General features: G+C 31.4%; 2 protein-coding genes across 2 annotated transcripts; both read left to right on the forward strand.

The window, feature by feature from the left end:
• Window positions 1-1,984: 1,984 nt before the first annotated feature.
• LOC103859626 (NAC transcription factor 56) lies at window positions 1,985-15,495 on the forward strand. Its single transcript, XM_009137198.2, has 3 exons — window positions 1,985-2,527; window positions 2,781-3,088; window positions 3,520-15,495. Exons 1-3 carry the CDS (start codon window positions 2,338-2,340, stop codon window positions 4,072-4,074), a joined length of 1,053 nt encoding a protein of 350 aa, XP_009135446.2. The 5' UTR covers window positions 1,985-2,337; the 3' UTR covers window positions 4,075-15,495.
• Window positions 15,496-15,841: 346 nt separating this feature from the next.
• On the forward strand, window positions 15,842-17,369 carry LOC103859627 (auxin-responsive protein IAA19). Its single transcript, XM_009137199.3, has 3 exons — window positions 15,842-16,349; window positions 16,759-16,852; window positions 16,949-17,369. Exons 1-3 carry the CDS (start codon window positions 15,950-15,952, stop codon window positions 17,037-17,039), a joined length of 585 nt encoding a protein of 194 aa, XP_009135447.2. The 5' UTR covers window positions 15,842-15,949; the 3' UTR covers window positions 17,040-17,369.
• Window positions 17,370-17,463: the final 94 nt, after the last annotated feature.

Below are 17,463 nucleotides of genomic sequence, written 5' to 3' on the forward strand. Positions count from 1 at the left end.
ATAGCAAATATATCGTCTATACTCTATAGGGCTTTGATGTGTTATTTTAGATTGTCATCAACTAACGAATATCGGGATATATGCTATTTTATTTTCAAGTATAATATAGTTTTGTCGCCGCCAAAAGAAAATAGTAACATACATCGTTTTCAACGTTAATTGAGCCTCATCTCCCGTTGTCATTGTTCGTAGTGTAGTGGCGAAGGCAGGCTATAGGACGTCGGGCATGTGCATCCTCAATTATATTAAAATTTAAAAATTTGTATGTAAAACATCAAAAAATTGTTAGTTTATATGGTAAAAATAGTTTGTGCACCATCAATTTCCAAGGTTCAATCTTTTTCATATGCAATTTTATTATTTAATCATTAATAGTGCACCCATCATTTTAATTGTCAGATTCGCCTCTGATTGTTCGTGTCGACCTCGTATACACGCAGAGAAAATATTGATTAATCAAGCCATAAATGACTAACTAGCCCTCATTCAATTTGGTTAATCTAGTAATTACATAGTCTTGACATGATTAGTCAGGCTTTGTATATGTGTCGCATTGTCGCCACATATAATCCTCTAATACAAGTAAGGGTATGACTGGTTTTCCCGCTACCACCCGCAAACGCAGCTTTTGCGGTTGGTAGCGGTTGTTGGCGTTTTGCAACAATCGCTCAAACCGCTCTAAACCGCTCCAAATCGCTCCAAATCGTTCTGAACCTCATAAATTCAAAAGCTGGTTCCAGCTAGCGTTTGCGGTTGCGGGCGTTTGCGGGAAGATAAAAAAAATTATTTTTTTTCCAAAATAATATAAATACAAAAATAAAAAAATTCAATAAAAAAATTAAACTGAAATTATAAAAATGCTAAAATATATCAATTAAATTTTAATTAATATTATAAAACTTTAAAATAAAAATATTTTCTATATTTTTAAAAAATTTAAACTATAACTTTCTAAATATAAATTTTATATTTATTATAATATTATTATTTTTGATATTTTATAATTGTATAAAATGTAAATATTGTTAATTTATTATTTAACTGCTGCTGCATTTGTTAGTTAACCAGTCATAAGTATCTCGCAAACGCACAAATTTCTAACCGCATAACCAGTCGTACAAATCTCTTAAAACCGCTAGAAACCGCAACCACCCGCATCCGCAAACTCTCGCAACCGCAACCGCAACCGCTGCGGTTAAACCAGTCAGGCCCTAAGTCACGCTAAAACGGGCTGAAATAGGGGGAACTTATACTTTTTAATTTACCCTGATTCACATTATAGTAATTGATTATGTTATCAACAATGAATTGGTTCGATAGTTTAAACTTATGACTTACGTATAAATTTTTGAAGATCAATATTTAAATTGGCTATAGATTGTGATTACTTACACCATCAATTATCATAGACTTATGAAATTTTAATAGTTGCTAATAAATCGTTTTCTGGATTTGGAATCCATATATTACGTTGTAAAAACATTAATTAATCATCAATTAAACTATTGGATTAAAGAGCTGAGCTTATTACCCGTGTTTCATATTTCGTATCCATCTAGACACAAAATCTAATATATAGAAACTCCATAAATTAATATTTGATATATTAATAAACATGTTAAATTAATATATTTTTTGAATCTTGGTTAAAATATGACATGAAATAATAAAATAATGAAATCATAACTTTTCGAAAATCTTATGTATATATATAATTCCACTAAAATCATAAATTAATAATTTATACATATATAATTTATGTAAATAAAAAATATTATTTATTTTATATTCACAACATAATTTATTTATTTTTCTTAACATTTCAATATACTCTAATAATATTTAATAAAAGTATATCCAAAATAATACTTAAATTTTATGAAACATATTTTACATACACCAAATAATATAGTAATAATATTTTTTAAAAATTTAATTAATTTATATACGGTAAAATCTAATATTTTTTTTTGTAAATTAACAATTCTATAAATTAATAAAATATTATAGTCCCAACAATATCAGTTTATAGAGTTTTTACTGTATATACTAAAATAAAAGTTTCCAGACAAATAAAAAACTTTAAATTTCTGCGGGTGTATATATACAATTTACGAAACTGCAGCGGATTAGAAACCATAAAATGGCATTTCTAGTATAATAAGCCCATTTAATAGAACGGTAACGCTTAGAGAAACATTTTTCAGGAAACCTCTCCAAAAAACAAAACAAAAAATATCTAAGAACCGGAAAAAAAAGTAATAATCTCAGAGTAATATGATATGAACTTATCCTACCGGAACAACCAAAACCTCCGATCAGGGTGCTAGATTATCAATGGAGATTACCGATTCTCCCGGTGGTTCTCCGCCGCCGCAACCTAACCTTCCTCCTGGCTTCCGTTTCCACCCTACCGACGAAGAGCTCGTGGTTCACTACCTCAAACGCAAAGTCGCCTCCGCTCCTTTACCTGTGGCCATCATCGCCGAAGTTGATCTCTATAAGTTCGATCCATGGGAACTTCCCGGTACGTACCATCTCATAATCGGCATCCAAGTTTTTACGTCTTTTTTTATATGAATTTTTGTTAGTTTTTTTTTTCCTTTTCCCTTTTTTTATTTAAACTGGTTTATTATGTTATTACAACTCATAAAACATGTAGAATTGTTTCTTTTTTGATGTTACCAAGGCTATCATGTAAAATTGTTAGTTGTTGAATCTTCTATGTAATTTCTTCACGAATTCATTTCTTGATTTTCTTTTGTTTGTGTTTGTTGCAGCAAAGGCATCGTTTGGAGAGCAGGAATGGTATTTCTTCAGTCCCAGAGATCGGAAGTATCCTAACGGAGCGAGGCCGAACAGAGCGGCGACGTCAGGATACTGGAAGGCGACGGGGACTGATAAACCGGTGCTTGCCTCGGATGGGAAGCTGAAGGTGGGCGTGAAGAAGGCACTCGTTTTCTACAGTGGGAAACCTCCAAAAGGCGTCAAAAGCGATTGGATCATGCATGAGTATCGTCTCATCGACAACAAACCTAATAACAGACCACCAGGATGTGACTTCGGCAACAAGAGAAACTCCCTCCGGGTATGTAATAACATACTAGTAACTAAGACCGGCTTAAGAATTTTTGGGGCTTCAAAAAAAAAAAGGTATCTTTCAACAAAATTTGTTTACCTAGTTGAAAATTAGAGTTCTTAACATAATTTTATAAAATTATTTGTATGAGATTTGTAAAGATAAATGTAGTTTTGAAAATATACATAACCAATTTGCGTTAATGGTATATCTATATCTAAATATATGTTTGTCAAAAAAAAAAAACAAATTATTTTTATTTGGTTTAAAAACAAACAAACAAACAAACAAATTATTTTTAATATAAGAATTTCTAAATTTTGATTTTTAATATCATGGGGGCACTCTACTTAAGCCGCCGGCCATGCTAATAACTTTCTTGATTCAGCATATCGTTATATATGCGTTTTTGTTTGATTTCGGATGTTCCTTTATGTTAGCTTGATGATTGGGTGTTATGTCGAATCTACAAGAAGAACAACGCAAGTCGACATGTTTATAACGATAAGGATCCCGATATGTTTGATTACATCTTCAGAAAAAATCCTCCCTCGTTATCAAGTGGACTCCACCACAACGTCTCTAGGTCAATGAATATCTTCCCGGGAAAATTCTCCGGTGATTACGGGATTTTCTCCTACGGCGATCCCGGTTTGTACGACGGAAGCGGCATGGTCTGCAGCAACGGAGCCGGTTCAGTCAATATCAATGTTTCTAATGGTAATCCTAATGGTTTGAATCCTGCTTCTTCCTCTGGGCCCATGATGATGATGGCGAATCTGAAACGAGCTCTTTGGCCTGTAGCTGAGGAAGAGCAGGATGCATCTCCGAGCAAACGGTTTCACGGCGTAGGAGGTGGAGACTGTTTGAACATGCCTTCTTCCGTGATGGAGGAAACTCCTCCACTGATGCAGCAAGGTGGTGTGTTAGGGGATGATGGATTATTCAGAACGACTTCGTACCAACTTCATGGTTTAAACTGGTACTCTTCTTAAGAAAACGGTTTGTGTTTCGCCGTGTGCGAAATTTACCGCTCATTTGCATCATATAGTTTGAGATTAGTGTATATGTTTTGGGTTAATGAATAGGTCATAGGGGTTAGATAAAGAGGTTTAGAGAGGGGGACAAGTGAGGCATAGATCATATTCAAACATAAGATTATTTAAAATATACAATCTTTCTTAATTTAAATGTTGTGTAAGAAAATTATACATGCTTAGATGTTCATAAATAGTTCGTATTATTGTATAGATGAATATAGTCCACCCTATCAATTATATTTTTGAGTGTGTATTTTATTGTAACTGTGTAATTAAAGAAATGGTAAACAAACAGATGTGTAACTGTGTAATTTTATACATAATCAAAATATTTACATATTCATCTTGCTCTAACTTTAGTAATTGTTTACTACCTATAATTAATAATATGATTTCAACAAATAACCCCCTAATCAAGAGTGTTTCCAGATATGTTCAGGTGCGGGTGTCATTTTACCCACACATTTTTATGTTTGTCCTACCGGCTCAGTGCTTGGATTTTGATTAGACGTCGCCAAATATTATAACCGTATGTCATACAATTATACTACAAGCATATAGAATGAATCACTTTAAGGCGGATTTTTTACTTAGTAAAAGCCCAGAAAGGTCGTGATTGATCAAAGATTTTGATGTAAAGCTTTTCTATAAATGCTGATATGCATTAAGTATTTTTTGGACATGTTTTTGACATCTCTATCTCGCCATTATGTTTTGAGTTCTTTTAAAATTATGACCTACCTATGGGGAGTAAATATATCTACTTCATTTAAAAAGATCTAACTCACCTAGGGCACATGTACAATGTTTTCTTTTGAAAAAAGCACATGTACAATGTTCTTAAGATCTTTCGACGTTTAATGCATTCGAAACCTTAGATATAATTAATATACACTTTAGTGTTGTTGTTCATAAGAATAGAACCACTCTCCTTTGAAATTGAAATCGGAGTATAGTAATAGTTTATTTTGATGATCGGACCTCAGTTTAGATGTGTCTGCCACCTGACAATCGTATGAAATTTTGTTTGTTATGATATAAATGTGACGTAGCTAGCGAACCAAAGCTGGTGCATGCAGCTGCTAAGTTCGATGAGTCGCAGCAACGGTGTTCTCATGGCAACGGGAGAAAAACTTTCGGGTAATTAAGTACTAAACAAAAATACCACTGGAAGAAGATATCGCCCACATGGCTACATGTCATGACTTGAGTCGTCAATATCTAATGAATACAAAATATCAGTTCATTTCACTACAAGAAACAACTTTCCGGCCAAATTCGTTGGAAAGTCATCGGAAAGTCAGATCTATATCGTCAGAAATTTTAATTTGGTCGAAAATCGTTGGAAATGTCCGATTGCTAACTAACGATTTTTTTTTGGGTTCAGACGTCCCGTTTGTCCGTCGGATAAAAATTTATTGCAGTTCAATCACTTTAGAAAATAATGACATTTAACTAACAAATTATAACTAAAAATCAACGTTTTTATATGTGGAAGTAATTGGTGCCACTTCGAATTTTTCAAATTATCGCAAAAAGAAATTCACAATAAACATACAATTCGTATACATAATTGTTATATGATATATGCTTTTAAAAAATTAGTCAAAAGTTGTATTGATAAAAATATAAAAATTGTTATATTTTCTTTAAATTTTCTGAATTAGTCGTCTACGAATTTCAGAAAGTAAATTTAAAATTTAAGAAATTGGATATTTTTGAAAGGAGAATGAAAATATATGAAAACATACACGTTCTAAAAGAAACTAGAAACCATGGATAGCGATGGACCATAGACTTCTACATCAACAAAAGGAATCATTATCTTTAACCAAGATATTAAATACGCCCTTTAATTGCATTCTCTTCTATATAATAGGTTACAGGTACAAAACACCTTTCAGAAATTTGAAATCATTAGCCCTTAGTTTTCATACCCATTTGTTATTTACATTTCAGAAAATACATCGTTCATGCTCAATCAATTCCTTGAAATATCTTGTTCCCAAAGGAAATCATGCGTAATTTCTTTTTTTTTTCACCTCAGACAATGTTATAAGAAAATGGACTGTAGAAGAAAGATTTAATTTGTATAATTAAATACAATTAGCAAAGTAATAAAACAAAGCGATTGAAATGATATATAGAAAGGTGGAAAAGTGAGAGGCAAGGAAAATGCACAATGCAGATCGACGACAGCTATTCATAGAAAACCACAACAGCTGTTACATACGTGGAGAGATTAACCTAAAACCAGTAGATACATTATTCTTCTGGTCACAAAATTTATTTTTATTATAGTTGGTTTACTTTGAAAATATTTGTAAACAACAGAAAAGGTGAAATAAAAAAAGAACTTAAGTGGTGCATGCTAAGTTAGTAGTGCAATTGACTTATCACATAAACACAACTATGTTATTCCATTACTGCCACACACAAAAACAAACATACATGTGTGGATTAGAAGTTTTTGTCGTGGAGTAGAGATTTTAAACACAAAGAAAAAAAGTAAGGAGAAAATATTACTGAAGGTAAATAAGGGCTGGTTGGTAGAGAGGAAGTGCAAGGATGAAATATTGACAGATCGGGGAAGATGAACAAACGCTGTCTTCAACTCTCTATTGGCTACATGACGATCTTTTGATTTTGATAGGAGTGAATTTTTAGAAACCCTCCAAAATATATTTAATAGAATCATTTATTATTGTATTTAGGAGGATAATAAACTCTTTTTCACAATTTCAGTTATATATTGAGTCAGCATTACAACATGATGAGATTCATAGACGTCTTGCAACAAGCAACTGAATTCAAGATTATGACATTATACTACATCTAATTATCTGTATTTTTTTTTTCTGTTATTTTGTTGGAGTGGTGCGTACATTTCTCTTATCGTATAGGTAGAAGAGGGATTGGTAAAGATAAGAGTATTCATCTGAGTTTTCACTGTGCGCCATTGCAACAACCCATCCTTCCGATATCAAAATGCAAAAGGAAAAGACATCGTTGTGTCTGAGTTCAAACCCAACTAGCATATTACTGAGAAAAACTATTGAATAATTTTCGTGATAATAAACTATTGAATAGTTTGTATTTTGTTACTTTTTTAGATCCTTGACAGAATGAGGGAGAAGAGATACCCAACAGGCCAACATATTCTTAAAGGATCGGTTGCATTTTTGGGCTTTATCTTCCTCTCGTACCTCAACACGGTTTCTACACGAATATAGGACCAGCTTCCTCAACTGCACTATCACAATCTTCTTTAGTGATAAACCAATCGCTGAAGCTCATCATATGCTTGTTCATCCAATCTCATACTCAGTTTTTTTTTGTTTCACCGTTTCTATTGTACATTTTCCTTTTGGTGAGACTAGGTAAAGAAACCCGTGCGATGTCGCACGGAAACTCATATTGCATAAAAATATATATCTTACAATCTTTATTTATAAAGATATAGCTAGTAATAATTAAATTATATAAATAATATTTAATTTTGATAACTAAAATATTATTTACAAAGTATTTGAAGATATATTTATATAAACATTAATGTTCTGATTGTATTTTTATCAGAACAAATATTACAAACAATTGCATTTCCATTTTTTAAGTTTATTCTTACAATTTTCACATAATATACTTTATAATTATCAATGAAATGTTGTTCTAAATTATATATATATATCACAATCACTTTTTACATGATTTTATTATTTTTGCATGATATTTAAATAACTTTCCTATTTAAGAAACAATATTAGAATTATTAGTTCATAATTTTTAAAACAATTACTATTTCTATGTTGGTAAATAATAATATATTATTATTTTAATATATTTATTTATTTGCTTTATTTATTTGAAATAATATTAAAGAGATTGGATATCTTACTAAATATATGTTGAAATAACCTTTCAAATTTATAATATTACCTTGAATTTCTGGAAAAGTTAATTAAATTGATAAATTATGAATTTACCTTTTGAAGACATGATGACTTCTGTTGGAGTAGTAAATAGTATTTTGGAAGACAAAATGGTATTAAGATGGAGATACTCCAGAAGTCTATTAAGTTTTCAATCAAATTTTTAAGATTTAGGTTAATGCACAGAAAATAACAAATAGAGTTTTCTACGTTTATATGTGTTTTTTAAAAATCTTTAAAAATCGATCAACAGAAAAAAATCTTATGTATATATACCCGATGCGATCGATATGTTCAAAGGTAATACATAAATCTAAAAAATTGATAATTTATGTCTAATTATCTGTCAAATAATCGCCTCGCAACTTCGTCCTATCAAATAAAAAAAATATTGGAAATGATAGAAATGCAACTAAATAAGTTATTTCTACTTGATACATCTGATTCTTGAAAAAAATTAAGTAATTGTATGATGGAAATATTGAGAAATTGAAAGACATAAAAAAGCAAAAGAAAACTGTTGGTGGTGGTGATATTCATAAACTCTTTCACAAAATTTAAAATTAAAGTAATCATTTGCTGAAATGAAAGTTACTGAAAAATTAGTCAGTTTTCTAGAAGTTCCAAAGATGAGTTTAAAAATATTTGGAAGTGAGTTACATATATAATTGATGAAGATGTCAATTGAATGAAACGTTGCATTTGTTTGCGGAAGAGATACGACTGCTAACTCATGATCTGAATGGGTGCTTTTTATTTGTAGCATTAAGAAAACTGCATTTCTTCACTTCATAAATTTGGTTTAATTTATTTTCATTAATATTTTTCTATAAACCAAACCGAGAATTGCTCTTTTTTGTTTGTTTTAATTTACTATCAAACAAAGCCTTATCGTTTTTTTTCAAGTCGTGTGTTTGTACACACATAAACCTAATTATATAATGGAGAGAACTTCTTCCATGTGACAAGCCGCCAATGTTGAAAGCGTGTGAGTGAGGAGCCATCACCTCCATAGCACCACCTGGTCCACCTCCACATGCATCTCCCTCTTTCCATCGTTTCTCTCCTCCTCCAACCCATCTTGCTCCACTTTGTCTTGGTGTCTCGTGGGAAAGTGTGGATCCGCCGCTGTTTATCACTAACCACGACGAGTCATCACCACGGGAGTATCAGCCCCTGCCATCACATGCCTCGTTCTGTGCCATCCCGTCCATGGCGTTGAGGCTTCATATATGGTTTGTATGTGGAGAACGTGAGCCGAGAGGGAAAGGAGACATACGAGCCGGAGACACCGTATCTTGACACCAGCGGGACTGATGATCTTCACCACCACTAGCCGTAAACCATCAGAGTTGTCGCTCATACCGCTGTAGTACGAGAGATACACCGTTCCAGGTCCATGTCGTAAAGGTTAAGTGTTCCTCATGTGTGTCTTGGGCAGTAAGTTTCTAAACCCTAAATATTATTTTGTTATGTCATGGTTTCATGTGTCTAAATCAGTTTTAATAAAAGAAATCGTTTAAAAGAATGGGATTTCAAGCCAAATTGTTGTATAACACGCACATATACAACCATTAAGAAATAATATACAAACTATTTATAGATTTTCAAAAATTTGTCTCAAAAGCTACATCTTTTCAATATAAAAATTGTTCTTATTGAAATAATACATATATATATTGAAATGATACATATATGAAAAGTCACAATTTTTCAATATAAACAGTTATTTTAAATAAAAAGACATAACTTTTAATTGTTGAAAACATATAACCTTTCAATTGAAGTGAAGAGTTGTGTTTTTTCATTCTTAAAGGTTGTTAAAAATATCTCTAAAAGTTACATCCTTCGAAAAAATGTCACTAATACCTGCTTGATTTTTAAAAAGTTGCATATTTTACTAATCGTACATTTTCACTTCGAAATGTTATAAAGCCCTACAGTTGCAACTTTATATTATTTTTATATATACCTATTCACACACTTTACCATTCGTACCTTTTCAATTCTATTTAAACAATTTTGGGTAAAATTTTTTATACACAAAAAAATCTAATATTCTATGTATCACATATGACGTGATCAAGAAGTTGTCTCCTTCGCTGTTATGAATCTTACTGATCATAAAGTTAAAGCGAACGCACATAACCATATCTTCCAGAGAAAACTCTACCTTCCACCATTTTATTATTAGTAGATTATTAGTAGATTAGTGAAAATTTAAATTTAAAAAATGCATGACAAAGACTATTTATAGATTTTTAAAATCTATTTGAATAGTCACAACCCTTCAATCTGAATAGTCACATTCTTCTAATAGTCACATTCTTCTAATAGTCACAACTTTTCACTTTTTAAAAGATATTTATGAATAGTCACAACTTTTAGACAATTATTTATAAAAGACACAACTTTACAATATGACTTTTAGAAAAGACACAACCTTTTACACATATTTTTCAAAAGACACAACCTTTCAGCATAAGTGAGATTCACAACCTTTGGAATTAATTGGGATTGCTATTATTAGTAGATATAAAATTTACATTTCAAAACAAAAACTTCTTATGTATTTCTTGTCTATGCATACCGATTCCTATCTTTAAACGCTTTTGGTAGGCCGAGAAACAGAAAACACGCTATTGGTAGAAGTGAAGTTGGGTCAAATGGACAGAAACCTAAATATTTTTCCAACGTGGGACATAAGCAAGTTACTGTACATGTCTACATGATAAAGAAAAGAAAGTTTTTTTTTGGTCAAACATCATCAATAATAAATTAACAATGCTGTAATTAATGAAGATGTCTATATAAATCAACCCTTCCTTTATACGTATTTACTTTTCTGTACGATTTATAATGTACATTTCTTCCAACTTATTAATGCCTCATAAACTCTGGTATAGTGCTATTTATTTTGTATAAGTAGCCGTGTTTCTACTTTCTATGTTCAACTTGTTCAAAATATGGTGGAAACTGCTAACAGACGGCAAACTTTAGCTACTGAATTTTGTAAAACATCGATTTCAAAAAAAAAAACTAATCATTCAATTTTGTTGTTGTTGTTGTGTATACAACTTAAGTCTTTAGGGATGTGTATATAAACGTTTTCTACTATTGGCTTAGTTTAATTACACGACAAAAGAATGGCTCCATAAATTTCTTTTTTTTTAAATCAGGAACTGCGTTACTTCGTATTGGGTTCTATGATCATCTTATTTTCTGCTATAGACTATTACGCCAAGTTCACATGTATTATATAATGGTTGTTCTTGACAAAAAAGGTTATATATAATGGTTGTTCTCTATAGAATACTTTTCTTAATAAAGATATAAGTTATGTAATCAAAACGTAAACCGCAGAAACGGGACATGTGTCGGCAGATTCAATAAACTAGCGAATTCAAAGTCCAGCCAAGCTCTAGTATATACGCTGTTCATTTTTTTTCTTCTGTCTAAATACGTGTTAGTAAGATAAGAATATGCAGGAAATATGTAACATATCTTAGCAATATAAATGTGTTTTCTCCTTAATATCCGACGACTATTCGTATAATAAAAATAATACTTTCACTTTAAAAATTATTTGTTCGATTATAGAGACTAACGATCCGCTAAACACTTATGCCCTTTTATAAGCGTGTTGCTCATTTGTCGGACAATTTAAAATTTATATTATAGTTTTCGAGACGAATAAAAAGTTCTTAATGTTTTACTCTTTAGTGAGGTTGGGAGAATGATAGATATTTATTGAAGATAATCTTGTTGAAGATATAGAAAACTAAAAGTTTTATATTTAAAATATTTCTACGGCTTATTAATACTGATCCAAATTTTTAATAATTTAATTTAATATTAAAGAAACTGAATCATTATATTTATCTATATATGCCTCTCTTTTTTCTAACACCATACTCTAATGGTTACCTGAATTTTATACTTCCTATACTGACAATATTAACAATAAAAAAGCGTTTGCGATTTCGTAATTTTGTTTAAAGTTTACGCTGCTTATCGACGTGGGAACATACTTGTAATTTTATTTTTATTTGGTCGTCTATTTAATCAAAATTATACCTCCCTGATCTTCTTTTTTGGGAAGATACGTATTCTTTATATAAGGGCTTTGGAACATAGTTATGACTTATGACATTTGAGACTTGTAATATTGTATTAAGTAACCGAAAACATAAGCAAAAAAAATATTAATCGCGTAGATAATAACCTAGCGTAGAAGAAACATGTGACAGATCACACAATCACTATGCATGTTTTCCAATCAAAACTCGAAAAGAGTGAACATGGATTTTTTATTAATATATACTTTGAGAAAAGTTATATTCTTTCTGTTCCTAAAATATATAATGTTTTAAAGAATTTCGATGTTCTAATATATAAAATATTTTTTATTTTTTTAAATAATTTTTTATTTTATTAAAAGTTGTGTAATCAATTATATTTGATAATCTATTTTGTAATTAGTTGAATAACATTAATTTATATTCTTCCTGTTCCTAAATGTAAAATGTCTTAGGTAAAATACAGTTATTAAGAAAATCAATTTTCATCTGAAATGTATTATTAAAATTATAAATTAAAAATAATTGAACCAATTACAAAATAGAACTATTAAATTTGATTGGTTACACATGTTTTGATAAAGTTAAAGTTACCTAAAAATATGAGAACATCTTACATATTGGAACATAAAAGTATTATAAACATCTTATATTTAGAAACTGAATGAGTAGCTTTAGTGATGTTTTATAGACAAAAAAGACATTGTGTTTTTACCAACATATCTTATATTTAGAAACGGATGCAATATATACTAAAAGCATTATTTGGCAACTGATTTTTAATTAGACGATCTGAACTTTCAAGTTGAGTGTCATTATATCTGATTGGGAAAATAAAGCATCATGGTCTAAGAAACAAAATTCACAAACATCGTAGGTTAATCGATGGTTTATAACATATGGTTGAACTACTCTCATAATTATTGTGATATATGACTATATATATTAGTACACTTTTTAGCTCGATCGGTTAGAAATGTACTGTTTAAGTGTTTCTAAATCTGAATTTGAGTGTAAAATTAAACCCTTTAACCAAAGAAAGGAAAAAAATAATAATTAAGAATTGAAGTTTAAAATTCTATGTATGAGTAGGTATGGTTACGCTTTGAAAATATTACATCTGTCATCAAAACTAATACTGGTATTATGCGTATAAAAACTATGGACTAAACATTTATAGCTTGTGGTTGACAAAAAGCTGGTTTCTATATGAAATTGTTTGGTTCAAGTAATTCTTATTTACGTACGTTCTTAGAAGTTTATGATCATGCGTTTGAGATGTAAAGGCAAACGTTTCTCTGGCTCAAGTTATGTACCAAGAAGTTTTTTTTTCACTGGTACCAAGAAGTTTAATATGTATATATAGGTACCAATTTTACAGATTCTGAATCGGAGCATTATTTGGTTTTATATCTCAAACGCACAACTGTCCTCTTTTACATCTCAAAATGTTAACTTCAACTTTCATTAACCAAAAAATTTTACAATGAGATTATACCTCCCACGAAATTCAACCAAAAGACAATGGAGTAATCTAGTATCACCTAAAAACATGTCTATGGATCGTACGCTACCTAATAGAGACTCCATTGTACTCTTGCAATTACATGGGACGAGTCCACACTAAGAGTCAGTATGGACCGCCCCTTAAACCACACCTACATTCTAACACTAACTACAAAGATATAAAACTATTTCAACCAAATTCAAAAAGAAAACTAAGGGAAAACTAAGTAAGCTCAGAGCAGTTGATGTCTTATGATTTGAGTGCAGTACATGACCAACCGCCATAACACCCGGAGGTGCATTTTCCCCTGTGTAAATTCCAACTGGAAACATTATCTCAAAATGCTGTTTCTTAGCCACTGGAAACATTAAAAGTTAACTAAACAAACAATAAAGATGGGAATAATGACTCATCTCTCTCTCGCTTTATGCGGTTGTATTTCATATAATCTCACGTGGCCCAGCCTGTTGATGTTCATCAATCAATCAAAGTTGTAGACAAGAGTGAACCCACACTACACACGGTCGATTTTCTTTTCTATGCGTGTGTCCCTACATCTCTTAAGCCCATCATTACTTCTTGTGTTTTATTGGTACTGTGAGCAAAATATAGTTAGCAACAACCCAACAACGCGGGTCTAGCTAAGTTTGAACTCATTGGAGACTTTTTTTACTCCGTTCAAAGTCATTGGTTTGGAAATGTGTGTACTGCATGAAGAAACCCTAACTTAACACACATGGTTATCGGCTGAGATCAGTTCTTTTGAGCACCCACATCAAGGGTTTCTTTCCTGAATCACTGAAGATTTTAAAATTATAAAAAAAGGAAAAAGTAAGAAAGAGAATCGAAACATAGAAGAGAGAATGGAGAATCAATTGGTCTTTCAAAAGCGATGTGAAGATGAAAAGAGATTTCGAGGATACATGTCACTCTCCAAGTAATTCATCTGATTTAAAAACATCAAACACAATTTTATGACAAAAATAATATTGTTAACGGACCGTGAAAGACTTTTTTGAATGAGGATACTCTTAGAGCAGTTCCAACGCTGTTTTTTTAAGAAGTTCTTAACTTAAAAAAAATCATAAAAATATTAAAGTAAATGAGCAAAAGTTCTTAAACTAAGGAGGTTTAGAACCGATTGAAACATTAAAACAACAGCTATCATCTTATTAATGTTTCTAGAGTTGTAACAATTAAAATATTAATTTATTTTTTTTCTTTTAAAACCCTTTACCATCACGGAGAATGTTGTTCTTAGGAATTTTATTTACATGCAGACTAAAAATAGGATTTACAATAGGTAATTTACATCTGCATTAACTGAATCGATCTGATCTATACCAATTAAACCTAATACGATCGATCTGAAAGTTGAACCAAATTATAATCTGATTTAGGTGTCTCAAAATCAGATCAACTATAAAGTGAACTTAACAAAAAAAACACAAAATTCAAACAAGAACTTAGAAGCTATTCATTACAGTTTAGATCTATGTCATAACTGATACAAACTTGGACCTGGACCAAAACAGATAACACATGCTATCTCAATCGTAATTAGATTAATACTGTAATCCCTAGTAGAAAACTAACATCGTACTATATTTACCATCTATACAAAGTATATAGTTGGTGTAAGCTCTCTCTCCATGTGAGATTTATGCGGTGACCCATCAAAATCATTGCTGAAATATCTTATAATTAAGCTAAGTCTGTTAATTTCCAATTAAAAAATGGAAGAAGGGATAACAAACATATCCCAAAATGGTATAGGATTTGATTTTATAGTCCTATACTCTTATTAGAAATGTATAGCTAACTGATTTTTAAAAAGTATACTGTGATTTACTAGGTAGAACAAAAATCTTTACAAAAGGAAAACACATGGGATGTTAGGAGAAAGAGATTCAGATTCCAATAATCCAACGGTCAGAGAAAATTCACAAGAATATTTTCACAACCGTAGGATCTGTTCCCTTAACCACCTTGTGCCGGTCTTTATTAAATTTGTAGAAAAATTAGAAAACAGCACCAAACTTATGTCTCTCATGTGACCGACCACCGCAACATCAGTTGACCTGTCTTTGCCCCCACTTTGTCTCCCCACACAAACTGAAACTTAGATATCAAACTGACTCAACGTGTCGATCTCTGAGTGGTTTCCGTAGGTTTTATCGTGTGGACCAACGAAGCAACGCATAAAAGCACGACGCGGTATAGTACCATTACTACAATAAGAGAAGTGTGCGAGAGAAGAAAGTTCTCATATTTCAGAACTCTAACGAATAACAAAAAAAAAAAGTTAAAAAATGGAGAAAGGTGGACTCGGGCTTGAGATAACTGAGCTGAGACTAGGTCTTCCGGGGACGGAGAAGATGATGAAGAAGAGAGGTTTCACGGAGATGATCATGACGTCTTCAGGAAGTAATAGTGATCAATGTGAAAGCGGTGTCGTTTCATCAGGTGGTGACGTAGAGAAAGTTAATGAGTCTCCGGTTGCGAAAAGTCAGGTGGTGGGATGGCCGCCGGTTTGCTCTTACCGGAGGAAAAACAGCTGTAAGGAAGTTTCAACAACGAAAGTGGGGTTAGGGTATGTGAAAGTGAGCATGGATGGTGTGCCTTACTTGAGGAAGATGGATCTTGGTTCGAGCCAAGGTTATGATGATTTAGCCTTTGCTCTCGATAAGCTCTTCAGTTTCCATGGCATTGGTTAGTAATTTAATTCTCTCCTTAGATCATGTGAAAAAAAAAAAAATTAATCCGATTGTAAGAGAGGTCACTTTAAGAACTCATGCGTTTTAAAGGTAATTAATGCAAGAATTATAGTTAGGTTAATTAATGTGTTAATAGTTTTAGATTTATTTATCACGAGAATTTCAGATTTAGATTATTTAGGTTTAATCCTAGAAATCCTAGTACGTGGTTTAACTCCAAAACCGTCTCATAATATCTGAAAACTTTGTAGAAAAACTAGAGATTTACTATTCATTTACATTTCATTTTTTTGTTTGTTTGAAAAAAATAATTTAAATTAGCAAGTTTTTATACCAGAAAATTGACTTTTCTACTTATCACAATACAAACAACATCTAAATAATGTGTACATATATATTTGCAGGAGTGGCCTTGAAAGATGGTGATAACTGCGAATACGTTACCATATACGAAGACAAAGATGGAGACTGGATGCTCGCGGGAGATGTACCATGGGGGTATGTTCATATCTTTTGACTTAGATTATATTTCACTACAAACATATATGTCACAGTTTATATTTATATATGGGTTTGGGTGATTTAAATTTGCAGAATGTTCATAGAGTCATGCAAGAGGTTGAGGATTATGAAAAGATCGGATGCTACAGGGTTTGGGCTGCAGCCTAGAGGAGCAGACGAGTAATATGGTGACTTGACCAAGAAGCAAGGCACTGGTTGAATAATTTAACCTTTAAACTTGATCAAGATCCTTTAGAACATTTTTCCTATTCATTTTATATATAATATATGTTATAGTGTTATTCTATAAGACAATTTAAGTTATAGTTTGCATAATTCTCTTCAGAAAGTCAGCTACATATATTTCTTGAGTATTGAGTTAAGACATTAATTTGTTTAAGATCCTATGTTATTCGGATTCATATAGTATAATACCTGCAGGAAACCTTTGTAGCGTTTCCATGATTTCCTTCAAAAATTTGTTAATTAATTTAAGCATAATTCACTTTGTTTATTCGGATCCATATACTACTATATTATATGATGATCCACTATGTTGCTTTTGAAATATTTATTTATATCAAGTTAATACACCGACATGTTCGGCA

The sequence above is a fragment of the Brassica rapa genome, chromosome A03, assembly GCF_000309985.2.
Source record: "Brassica rapa cultivar Chiifu-401-42 chromosome A03, CAAS_Brap_v3.01, whole genome shotgun sequence".
NCBI lineage: Eukaryota > Viridiplantae > Streptophyta > Magnoliopsida > Brassicales > Brassicaceae > Brassica > Brassica rapa.

Excerpts from the sequence above, each read along its gene's own strand:
- LOC103859626 (XM_009137198.2), top strand. The coding sequence starts at position 2,338 with ATGGAGATTACCGATTCTCCCGGTGGTTCTCCGCCGCCGCAACCTAAC. Across the intron at positions 2,528-2,780 it reads CGATCCATGGGAACTTCCCG|CAAAGGCATCGTTTGGAGAG; the intron begins GTACGTACCATC and ends TGTTTGTTGCAG. Across the intron at positions 3,089-3,519 it reads ACAAGAGAAACTCCCTCCGG|CTTGATGATTGGGTGTTATG; the intron begins GTATGTAATAAC and ends CCTTTATGTTAG.
- LOC103859627 (XM_009137199.3), top strand. The coding sequence starts at position 15,950 with ATGGAGAAAGGTGGACTCGGGCTTGAGATAACTGAGCTGAGACTAGGT. Across the intron at positions 16,350-16,758 it reads CTTCAGTTTCCATGGCATTG|GAGTGGCCTTGAAAGATGGT; the intron begins GTTAGTAATTTA and ends ATATATTTGCAG. Across the intron at positions 16,853-16,948 it reads GCGGGAGATGTACCATGGGG|AATGTTCATAGAGTCATGCA; the intron begins GTATGTTCATAT and ends TTAAATTTGCAG.